The following is a 12,500-nucleotide window of genomic DNA, read 5'->3' as shown; positions in this document are numbered from 1 at the left end:
AAACTTTACACCGAGAACTTTTGATTGATTTATGGCAAACACAGTTTACCCATCAAACGGCATTCATTCCATTCTACCATCAAGAGCTTCATTCCTTTGCGAGATCGAAGGCAAAGGATATGGACATACTCGTCCAGTATCTCTTTTAATTACATTCGATCCCACATCCTCCAGCCAGGATTCGTTCCATGGAATATCAATATTAAATTACAGAACTTGCCTCGTAGACCAGCGTATGTGTTTGCGTGAACTTCTCTCGATGCTTTTTACCATTTCCAGGCTCACTCGGCTGCTGGTCGCACCTGGACTCGGCCACGGTGCGCATGAAAGGGCCCGGTTCCAGTGGCTTCTCCAGTTACGGTCCGGCGGGCCAGCTTTCGCTGAAGGACGTCGTGTATCAGGACGCCGGCACGTACAAGTGCGTCGGCCACCAGCCCCCAACCTCCACTGGCACCAGCACCAGTACAGGCAGCAATGGCAGTCGAAACCAATCGCACCAAGGACCACTTCAGACCGTTTCACTTGCGGTTAAAGGTAAGCGCAATTGAACCTACCCCATCCGATGGATTGCAAACCGGGGCCGGAACCTGGAACCGGAAACTGGGTTCAACTGCTTTCTAATTGTCTCTGGGGCAGGGCCATACAGTGCGCTCCCTCTCTCTCTGTCTCTCTCTAGAGTCATTGACTTGCTCGTGCTGACTTTCAATTGAATATTGACCGTTCGGTCTCTTTTTTGTTTTGTCCAACGTTCCATGGCATCGGATCACGATATGGCCATTCTCCGTGCTAGCGTGCACACTTACACCCCCCTTTTTACCTTTTTTCCACTCACCCCCTCCCCAAAAAAAGGAGGAAAAAAACGGGGAAAGAATGCATTTGACCGAAGCGCATCGTTCGCGCTGCTAATAGCGTTCGAAGGACTATCGCGAGCTCGCTTGACCGCCGGTGTTTCCGGTTCCGCTTCGCACCGTTACAGTCCACCCCTCATTTCCTCTCTTCTCTTCGATTTCCTTTTTTCTGCTCTTTTTTTTTTTGCTTTGTTTAACCACGCTCCACGCCGTTCGTTTCGATTGCGGTGCACCACAGCCTAGATCTCGATTTGCTCGGCAGGGCATCGCGATTGCAACCCGAGAGCACTCGCTCACTAACCCAGTTAACGGTTCCAACGGCACAGGCAGGTCGCGTACGTCCACTCCCGAACCTGTCGGATACCACAACGAGCTATTTATTGTATCCTTCGATCGAGCGGACCGCGAGAAAAAGGCGCAAAGCTGAAGAAGAAACGATTGTTGGCCACCCCCCCCCCCCCCCCCCCGCCCCGGTGGTATAGTGGGTAGCTTTGGCGAATGGCCAAAGGGCCAAAACCGCTCGGTCGGCCCCGGAACCAGGAGAGAAATCAGCGCGAAACGATCGCGACGGATACCTTCCGGGGACACGATAGTCGACTACAAAACGACGGTTCGATCACGCGGGAATGTGGTCCAGAGGGGGGCGGGGAGGTCCTTTCCTAGAGTGCCTCCCCCTTACCCTCTATGTTGGAAATGGGGTGGAAAAAGTGTTCCTCCTCCCCTCGCCCTGCCGTTTGTTTCCGTTCTCGTTGTTGAGACGTTTTGTCGGTCGCTTGGTCGTCGTTGCATTCTATAGCCCCCCCCCCTCCCCGGTACCGGGTTCTAACCTTTTGAAAAGCGAAACATTTGAAACGAACCGAGCTCCCCGGTTGAGAATAAATGGCCGGGACCGTGGGCCCCATGCGCGCGCCTGGACGTTACGTCGTCATTTGCGATAGGAACAATAGGAGCCACTCGTCGTACTGCTTTGCGTCCCTCTTTTTTGCGGTACATTGTCGTTGTCGTGGTCGTAATGTTGGTGGAAAGCACGGGCCTTTTTGTGCTTTTGAAACGGTCAGGCCTATACACCGAGATGCCCCCTGAAGGGATATCCTGGGACCAGAATCGAACGATTGTTGTAACGACGCTCGGGGCATTTTGCGGATTTTTTGTGCCGCTTTCATGGGCCCTTGCCTTTAACTAGCTCCTCGAGGTAACGTCATTCTACTCCTCTAGCTAGTTCCGGGAAGACTGCTTCAAGAACTTGCCTTTAGTCCATCGTTAATAGAGGACTGTCATAGACTGTCTTCAATCTTGTTCGAGACAGCTCCCCCTTTCGCCACACACCACTGCACCACTGCTGAATAGCAGCAGCCCGCACTTGTTCACCATAATTGAAAAGTGATTCTCTGGCTCTGAAAGAAGAATCACGGCTTTTATTTAATTTCTCCAACTCTTCTCTTCCAAACTCCTGCAATGTTGCTGTCCGACTGCACTTTCTGCAGTTGCAAGTGTTCTCCGAACTCAAGACCGGGGCCCAGAACACGATTTAAACGAATCATTGTGAGGGCACCTCTCCATTCCAGTCCCTGTTGTACATCATCATCATCATCATCATCCTGTGGACGATTCGCGTGTTCTTCTGCCCCTTTTTTCGCTATTTATAGCAACGCGCCGAACTGCAACCATGTTTCTTCCTTCGACAGCGACGACCACGACGGAGCATGGTAGAGAGGGAACCCCTCAGAACCTACGTCTAGACATTGGCAGAATTCAGAAAGAAAAGGAAACCAAGTAGTGGGTAGCATGCTTACAAATAAAAATGAAATGCTGTTGCCAGTGTTTCCCGTAAGCTCTCCATCCAGTTGAAAATGAATGAGCTGAAGCAGAAACATACCTTACATCAAGGCACAACTCACAACCGGCAGGGCCACCATCACCTCTTGTCGTCGTTTCGGACGTCTCGCCGCCTAGTGTGTTGGCTTTTGTGCTTTTGAAGTCGCCTGTGCATTGAGTCCGTGTGGAGACCGTTGGCCGAACATGGTAGACTTTCTTCGGAAACCCGGTACCGAGTAGAGTCGCAGTCGGAGTACGAAATGAATGGTGGTTGCTCCTTGCTGGTTCTATGATTTCCACCAACTGGACCGGTACTATGTTGAGTCGCTGGTACGCTCGATCAATCATCTGTCCACTGTGCGACTAGCTTTGTAGTCTGCCAAAGAGAACAACTTCCCCCCCGCGGTCCGTGGTGGGCGACTTTGGTGCATTTTTGGATGGTTCACTGCGACTTCACGAGTTCAGAGTGGTTCTATATTTGGTTATCTTCAAAAAAAAAATGCAACACTGCAACCATGTCCTGGATTGAGTGCAGTGCCCTTATTGGCAATTTATACAATCTTGGTACGGTTTAGTTTATTGGTTTGAATTTGTTACGTCGTGCAGAAGGTTCGAATAGAATGTTATTCAATAAATGATCACAAAAGGTCTCCTCTCCTGATGTACATTTATAGTTTCACCTCCATGGCGCTGTAACATTGATTGACAAATAAAACGGTTTACACAATTGCACAACAATTACAGCCAAACCAAGATTGAAAAGCAGCTCGATGGTCCACTTTTGACATTCTGCCATCTTTTGAAGCAAACCGTGGGACACAATAATTTTCCCTCCAAGATAATGGCCCATAATTGAGCCCGAGCATAATTCCATTGGCAACAGAATTGTCCTTTCTGGTGCGCATTTGAACGGTTGTGTATTGGGCCGCCCTTGCGTTTGTGTCTTGATTGAATAATTCATTGTTTGATATCCGTTTTCAAAAAGGGACCATTTGGAGTAGAAGTCTTCTATTCCTCGTGCCATTCCCGAACTCGTGAGTTGTTTTGTGATTTGTGCAAACAATCCATCCATCAAGCATTTTCATCTATTTTCAGAACTAGCCTACACTTCTGGAATGGTTCCATTTCCTAGCAGGTCACCTTGAAGGAACGCTGATAAGGAAAAGATAAATCGCCGACCACTGGTCACTGCTGACAGCCCAGAGGTGCCGCTTGCGCTGACAAGTTATTCATCTTCGTTAATTTCTCGTCAGCAAAACAGCACATTTTTGCCGAATTGCCCTGACGCTAACTAATGACACGGGGCCAACAGCGGACGCAGCGATTCTCCGTATCCGGTCAATGAATTTGACGCTCTCTCTCTCTCTCTCTCTCTCTCTCTCTCTCTCGCTGTCAGATTAGGCGAAGAGAGATGAGACTTTTGCGAGGAATAAGTTGCTTCTTCGGTGGCAATTGGATTGGAATTCTGCTCGCTTTCCGCTTTTATCCTTGTCATTGTCCCGTCTGCCCAAGAAGAGTGTCTTCATTTCCAAGAGAACCCCTCTGTGGATCCTAAACAGATCGCACCAGTTTTGGTGCAGCAATTCATACACAATCCAGACGGGTCACCGCCCCATTTACCTACCGGTTGAGTTGTTGTCAAATTTATGCTGCGCCATACGCATGTAACAAAAGAAGAAAGAAGCAATAAAACCGATCCCCCCGTCCCCGTCCCCGGGCAGCACTTGGCAGGCAAAGTTTAATTTTATGACTATTCTTGTGTGCTCTGACGCAACAAAACCAATGTCCCCACAACCATGCCCAGTCCAGTCCGCACATTGTGCTCACGTGTGGTGAGAGATATCTGCGCCCTGCGGTTTTTTTTAATGCGTTGCGGTGTCGTAGAGTGTTCGGTGCCGTAAAGTACACTGGTCATTACTTATACCGCAGCAAAGTGAGTCCATCATCTTCCGCCATAAGTGCGGATAAAGTGAGGCGGAAGGTTCCTGCAAAACGAACTTCTTTTCGAGCACGACTTCCTTCATGAATCATTCAATGTGCTTTGTAATTGCACAACTGTCTCCACCCGGGGTCCCGTGCACTACGAGTGGTCCAAAGTCGGAAAAGCGCTAGGAATAGCTGCCTCCAAAGGCAACAAACTCATACCTGAACTTCTCCTGCAGCTCGTGAAAAGCCGGAAAAGGTTAACCGAGGTTATTTACCTCACGGAGCGAGAGGAGGTGACGGTGGCTAGGTTGTCTGAGGATGCTTTTTGCGAAAATTGCAATCGCTGCACTGGTGGTCAGCGAGTTCAGTGTTCTACAGTTTTCAGTTTTCAATCCGCATTCCCCAACCCTTTTTTACAACCCCCTGTTTTGCGAAGGGTGAAAAGTGTGCGACCTCGCCGGAAGGTTAAACCTATTAGGATAATTAAAATATTACCATACCATTACCAGATTAAACCAAGCGAATGCAGGCGTACCAGGTGGGTGAGTGGCCAGCGAGAGAGAGAGAGAGTTGGCGAGAACGAGAAATGAAAAATCCAAGCTGGAAAAGTTATGATCTCTACCTCGTTCCTCCAAGAACCTCGACGACCATCCGACAAAACTCGATGACAGTTCTGTTCCGACTGCAAACCACCACCAGCAATCCAGTGAAATGTCTGCACACCTTCCGTCCTCCAGTGTCATCACTGACGAGAGGCTGGAGTCAGCCAGTTCCTGATCCCAATGGAACCCAACGACCGGATAATCGAAGGCGACTCATCGACTTATTCGCCGCCAACTGAGGCTGATTTCAATTAAGCCATCCTGCCGTCTGCGTCACTCCGACACAGGCACACAAAAGGACACGCTCCCGACAGCGCCACGAGCTTATCAGCAGTATTGGTTACGTGGTTTGGTTCCGCGATATTATTCGCCAGCCCTCCGACCCCAAAAAAAGGGTGCGCTACCCCCCTTCGCGATGGTTGGCAAATTGAAATCGAAGATAATCAGCATAAGCCGGTTAGTGGCAGCTCCTTGCCTACTGCGCTGCACTGAGAAACCAAAACCGAACGAAACGAAAACAGGAGCTGCCGAAAAAAAAATTGAAAGCTGAACCAGGACGTCAAGGTCCCTCTCCAGCGGTGGGGCCCCAAGGAACCAACATGCAAACCACAGCACAACCCCTCCGCGCCATGTACTGGAGTAAAAGTATAATCCTTTAATATTCCTTTCCTTTGCTCCTGTCAATCCATTTCGGCAGTTTTGGCGAGTGCAGCTTCTGTGCAGTCGGTGGTGGTGGTTTCCGGATGGTTCCTTCTACCTTCGCTGCTCGATGCCGATCGCAATCGATGCATATTTTCAATTCCAATCCGAACAAGACCCACGGGAGGGAGACGTGATTGAATTAAAATAACGTAAGCTGATTTTCGAGCAGAAAATTACTGGCAGCATGAGACCCGCGTCTCGCCCTCCGGATCCTGGCGAGTGCAGTGCGCCACGGCGTCTCAGATTGTCATGCGGGCCTGTTGCGAACAGCGGCGCAAAGAGAAAGAGAGAGAGCAAGAGCGAGTTGATTTGAGATCGAATTTGAAGCTTCTGCTTCGGTTGGCAAATTGAAATTGTGACTCGATCACTTTCGGTTTGTGCTTGGCAACTCAATCTCCGCCAGTCAATCAGGCGGGGAGGGAAAAAAGGCAGCATGGTTGGATAGAGCATTCCGGGATTAGGGTGCTGTAAAAAATGAGACTTCAATTTCATGTTCTCCAATTTTTAGCAAAACATTCCACCGGAGCACCACCACCGAGGACGAAAGTGCAATCTAAGGTAAAAAGTTAAACAAGAACCTCTGCCTGGTGCCTCTCCCTGGAAGCGTAAGACATTCTCTCCTTCCAATCCATCAAGCCTACGGCCCGGTCCACAGCACGAGCACTGCGCTATGTCAATCGCAATCAGTAACGCAATCGGTGGTTGGGGACTGACGTCGCGCAGATCGCGTCTGTTTGGCATCATTATTGTCAACAGAATTCCCCTTCATCATCGTCATCATCGCCACCGTCGTCGTCGTCGTCGTCGTCGTCGTATCATAAATGACATTATCTGTGAATGCTCGTTTCACCAGTGCTAGTGGACCGCCCTCCATGAACCTGGTTCGCTCAACCGAAACACCCGAAAAATGCCGGTTCCAAGGACCCAAGGACCCAATAGGATTCCGCAACGTTGCGCCACGTCAACGCCTGGGAATGTGCGAAAGCTTGCTCCAGCTCTGTGTGCCTATGTGTATGCGTGTAAAGTCAAATCGAAGTCAGAGCCGGAATTAAGTTAACATGACAGAGCAGTAAATTAAGCTTAACTCGATTCGATTTTTATTGCATTACGCAAACGTTTTCTCATTTCATCGTGAGCGGCAAAGGCACTGGGAGGCAGAGAGAGCTTCTCTTTACCGTTTTTTCTCCCTCCTCCCCTTTCCTCTTTCCTTTTTCGCCACCGTGAATTTCGGACGGCTGAACTAAGAGCGAAACATTAAGATTGGGTTCTCGGGAGTTTCACTTCTTTTTTTTTTTCGTCTCCGGCCATTTCACAACCGAGGGGTCGAGAAGGGGGGAAAAGCAAGAGGAGGATGTCTTCACTTTCACTCTCGCTGCGCTAGGTTGTTGCTTTTTAGAGGAGCTGGAGGGGGAGATGATTTGGCCACGGTGGTAATACCTTCGCCACGGATTCGTGCAGCAGATTGGCGACCGGTGGATTACGGGACGGGATGGATGGAATTAGAATTCCAATCGCAACGCGAGAATTACGATGCTAGAAAGGCGGTAAAGGTGCGGATGGATGACGAGCTCGCCCACGTCTCTCATGGTGATAACATTCCCAGAGCGGCCATGCTTCAGCGGCCCACAATGAAAAACCCCTTATTGTGAACCCGGTGATCTATGTTCGATTTCGATTCTCGGGAAGGTAAAGGGCCGCCTTTACTCGTCAATTTGATTCAACACGAGCAGGATAGGAGCGTATATGATAAGAAGAGGGTCCTTTTTTGCCTTTGCCATTCCACGATTGTACTCTCTGGTCGTATCGTTGACTACGCAGCATTGTCGAACGTAAGAAACGTTCCAAACTAGAGGAGCAATTTATAAATTTCAATTCTATGGTCTGCTCGTTGAAAGGGGATCTCATAGAATTCTTTTGTTCTGTGAGAGTAGAACACATAAATTCTAAATGCTAAACCACCATTGTGCATGTTATTGGTTTAGGTTAAATATGTTCAAAGTAAACTCTTTATTGCTGTGTCGATTGTCGATTAAAGCCATTGTCATCTTTGATAGAAGCTCAACTTCAACGTGATGGAAAATTATATGGTATATGGCATTGTTGCACTACACAAACTATAATTTACGATAGATCGTTGAAATAAAATTAGCAACACTTAGGCGAGATTTTCTATGGACAATTATGCAATAGACCATTATGTTGAAAAGCCAAATCTTTTAAAACTTTTTAAACTTTCTTTTTTGTCTATACAACTACTTCAAAGTCTAACTGCCCCGAACTTAGCTGCTCAATATGTGAATCCTCACTGCTTGTAACGAATGATTAGAAAGATTGGATAATATCTGCCTCAAACGCAAACGAAGAAAACATTGGCTATAAAATATATTGCTGCATCATTTGATCCTCTGATGGCTATCTGGGTGTACAATCATAATTCTGCTGTTGGTTGTAGCTGAAAATAGTCAATAATAAGCGTCAAATTAATATACTAATCAAAACGCAGAAAGTACGTTACCATTTGGAGAAACAGGAGGATGTGCGAGTCGCAATTTGAATGTGAAAATAACTGGATAGCATGGTCCCTTACCTGTAGCTGTACCAGTGGGCAACGAATTTTGATCGATCGGTCATTGATTGAATTACTGATTTCGCTCGCAGGTACGACAGACCCCCGAACACGCAGAATTTCGTTGACATGAGACCCGGGGTTTGCAGACACGGCCAGGCGAATCATTTAATTAAAACCCTCTATACTTTTGCGGCTTCATTGGCCAGCTTGCAACCGGATGCGCAGGAAACAGCTTTCATTCAATTCACATTCTGCTGTGTATTCAATGTGACCGATGATCGACGTTATGCTAATCAGCGAATTTGGAATTTCCCCCAAAACCAATAACTCTGACTGTAGTAGGACGACATCCGCCTTTCATGAAAATTCATTCGATCATCCTAGAATTAAACACTGATATGGCAGCAGAATCTAAATATTGTGTTTTTTTTACTAAAAGAACGAGTTACTGCCAAACCTTACCATATACATGTAAAATGAAATTGTTTAAGAACCTGCTTATCGATTGAAATCGCACATGTGTGTTGGAAAAGACTTCACCTAAAAAACGAAAAACGAACAAAAAATCCTTACCTCACAGTTTCACTCGAACAAATTACTAAACGACCGACTCGGTGCTTCAAATCGTCCTCCTTTAAGCCCTTCGTTGCCTAAAGATTTGCGCAACGATTTCGATCCATCGACCGCTCCCTCCAACAGGGATACAGCTACCTCTAATAGTACACCATAATGCTGGCCACGAGCAGGACGGTTCTGTACGGAGGTAGCGCTGGGAACGATGTAACGTTTATGTTGTCGATTCTACTGATTGCACCCGGAGGCATTGTACGAAATGATGGCTCACGACAACGGCCGATGCCGATATCTGATTGCAGGCGCTTGTGTTCTGACTCCAATGGGGCTCACATTTGCTACCGGTGCTGGGTCTGCTGCTGGAATCAAATACTTTTGTAACATTATCCTACAGATTCGAGGGTTGCTTCCACCAGGTCCCTCTAAACGATAAGCAGAACGCGATTGCTGCCGCCTCTGTGGCTCGGCGCCCCGATCGCCCACTTCCAAACAAACTCACCTTCACTTTCCGCGTCATAATTTAGACTCTTTATTCAAAAAGCAACGCTCCACACAATTCATCGCCTCTCTGGTAGCCGAGACTCTCTGTTATGGTAATAGACCGCCATAGAACGCTGCTCCGCTCTGCTTCATTAGTCGCCGTTGGTTGTTGCGGTTGTGGCCTGGCATGGCCTGTGTGCCAAACCACTGGGCAACTAGACTGTCGGTCGTATGGTAATATGCGCCAGTCTGTAACGAGATGTGTATCAAAGCCGCGCGTAATGACATTTATGATTCAAGCTTCACTGTCCCCCGGCGATGGTGAAGAAGAGCAGAAAAGAAGCTGCGATGTGCGCGGTTGCGACTCTGAAACTAACGAGATTCGAGCAAAAATATGCTTTGGCAGTGCCGTGAGTTGGCGGCCAGTGTCACCGTCCGATAATGAGGATACCGATGAAGAGAAAAACGCAGCAAGCCCGAAAAAAAAGAGAGAGAGAGCACACAATTCGCAACCTTGAAAATGTAATGATAAGATGCTCGAGAACCGCCGAGCCAACTGTCGAGTCTTATCGAGCGCAAATCACATGCCATTCCCCCCCCCCCTCTATTTCATTGTTTTTCTCCCTTTCTTTTCTTTCTTCCTTTTCTGCTTTAGAAGCTCCGAAGATAACGGCGAGAAATGTGACACCAGCTGCTACCGCCGGATCGCCGCTACACCTGGCGGTCGAGTTTTGTGCCAATCCGCCGGCCTATGCTGCCCGCTGGCTGCACGGTGATCGCGTCTACACGCCAGGCCGCCAGTACGGCAACGAGGTGTACGCGTACGGACTAACGGTGAGTTGAGCCTGCGGTGTTTTCACTGCTAAAGGATCTTCGACTTCAACTAAGCTTCACTGAAGTTGTGCTCGAGCAGTGCTTAAACCTGAAGCTAATATAAATTGGGCACCATCGCCATCACCACTTCGTAGAGTATCTAACTCGGACTGCACCTCGCGCGCCCTCAAAATTGCATCCAGCTTTCTGCTATCTTCCTCCAAGCACCTTCCTTAGCTGAAAGTTTCTACATCTTCCTAGCTAAGCATTCCATTGAAGATGCTACACCGCTCTGGTGCATTTCGGGTGGTGACGAAATGCTAACCTCACTCATTTCGTTGATTACGAACGTGACCACATCAACGAGGAACGTGCCCTCGAGCACGAACCTCTTCCATTTGCAATTTTGCGCAAGGAGTAAGATATCACACGAGTGCAAGCGAGCGGAGCGAAGGCGCTCGGCCTTTCGTTCAAAATCAAAAATCCCATATCACCACCCATTCCGATGCTCTGCTCTGGCGCTGCCGGAGTGAGGAGTGTCACTATCTGGAATTAGGTTCGCATTTCAAATACACTTTTTCTACTTTCTTTCTTCCTCTCTCTCTCTCTCTCTTATTCCTCTCCCCGGGACAGGATCTACCGGCGGCGCCAGGCTGCAAGGAGACACGTCTGACCTACGTGCACATGCACGAACGGGTCGTCCGGACCTTCTACTTCATCGTCTCATCGCCCGCCGGTGTGGCCGAAGCCGTGTTCCGGGTCAACTTTACCCAGAAAGCCCAGAAACCGAACGGTGCCTTCCGGCCGTCGCACACTGGCACACAGCCGGGTGCAGCCGGTGGCTCGTCGCTGGCCGGCTTCGGATCCTCATCCTCGTCCTCGTCCGGTGGCATCGGCAAGTCCGGTGGTGGGCTCAAGATCAACACGCATCCGCTTAGCAATGTGCACGGTAACGGGCTGGATGAGACGGTAGATGACGATGAGGCACTGATGGAACCGGAGGAAATGCATTTCCCCATCAACATCGGCAGTGCTGGGGCGCAGCGTCCAGGGGCACTCCTGGTTCCCTGGCTTCCTCGGCTTCCGGTGCTCATTGCCACGTTCGCCATTGTGCTGCCCGCTTGGTGTGGCCTCGTACAAACCTAGGGATGTTTTCCTTTTTTTTCCAAAAGTGCATCAAACTGTTATCCATAACTTGTATTCGGTTCATTTGTAATGGAGCGATTTTTTCCGAGAATTTTCCTAGACATCGAAATCGTCCTCCTCGCGTTTCAAACTATAATTTAAAACCAGTGACGAAGTACTGTACTGTACTTACGTACTGTTCATAAAGCAAACGCTACCAGAGTCCCTCCCTTAGTCGACAACACACATTGGTGCTTGACATTGTTATGCAGTTTAGTTGATAAGCGAAAACCAACCGGGGCGGCCGTCGATGCCGTCAATGTAAATAGTCTCGATGTGGTTAGCGACGTAAGCATTGTGGTTATATAGATTAGGTGAGAAGGCAGAGACAGTTCGCATTTCTTTCGCAGTCTTGTTACAGAAACAGAAAGGGGATGTTTATTGGTACTTCAATTTTTGGGCAGCATTCAAGCAGCGCCAGCATTTGGCATTGACGTGTAAAGTGTATCGTTGTTTCCAGTTGTAAGAACAAAACATCAATTACTAAGTATAAGCCGGGGAGCGAGGGTCTAAACGCCGACTCTCTTGTCCTTAAAGTATCGAATAAGTTGCAGAAACCGGGGTGCTATATGAATTGTAAAAAAAGAAATCGTTTGAAATGCTATCCGCTATCACCTTTCAAACTATTACGCGTCTCGCAAAAGGCTTTCGTTGTTGTCCAGTTTGGTTTGTCGCGAACAGCTCTCCATTCTCTCTTTCGCGCTAGTGCGCGCTTCTGCGCAAAACAACTAACGACACTTTCACTAAACCTGTGCCAAACTAACAAACAAAAAAAAACATAAGCGGGCCCGTTTGTACATACAACTAAAACGCATTAAAATAGATGTTTCTAAACTCTACTCCTATCGTCTACTAACTCGCAAGAGACACCAACACACCAGAGAGGTGCCGGCCAGTCATTGTTATCAAATTGTCAGCTAATTAACACGAGCATCAGCAGCAGCAGCAGCAGCAGCAGCACTAGCATCATCATCATCATCAACCGTG

At 48.3% G+C, this 12,500-nt stretch overlaps 1 protein-coding gene across 1 annotated transcript in view; it reads left to right on the top strand.

Moving 5' to 3' along the window:
* The window catches only part of LOC126576197 (uncharacterized), a 19,169-nt gene that overhangs the window by 5,207 nt on the left and 1,462 nt on the right, over positions 1-12,500 (top strand). The window contains exons 6-8 of the mRNA XM_050237368.1: positions 280-534; positions 10,171-10,349; positions 10,962-12,500. The exon at positions 10,962-12,500 is cut by the window's right edge and continues 1,462 nt beyond it. Coding sequence (XP_050093325.1) covers positions 280-534; positions 10,171-10,349; positions 10,962-11,474 — 947 coding nt within the window. The 3' untranslated portion in view covers positions 11,475-12,500. The remainder of the gene's footprint in view (positions 1-279; positions 535-10,170; positions 10,350-10,961) is intronic.

The sequence above is a fragment of the Anopheles aquasalis genome, chromosome 3, assembly GCF_943734665.1.
Source record: "Anopheles aquasalis chromosome 3, idAnoAquaMG_Q_19, whole genome shotgun sequence".
Taxonomy (NCBI): domain Eukaryota; kingdom Metazoa; phylum Arthropoda; class Insecta; order Diptera; family Culicidae; genus Anopheles; species Anopheles aquasalis.
The sequence above is the reverse complement of the archived record's forward strand: the minus strand, read 5'-3'. Positions and strand labels throughout refer to the sequence as shown.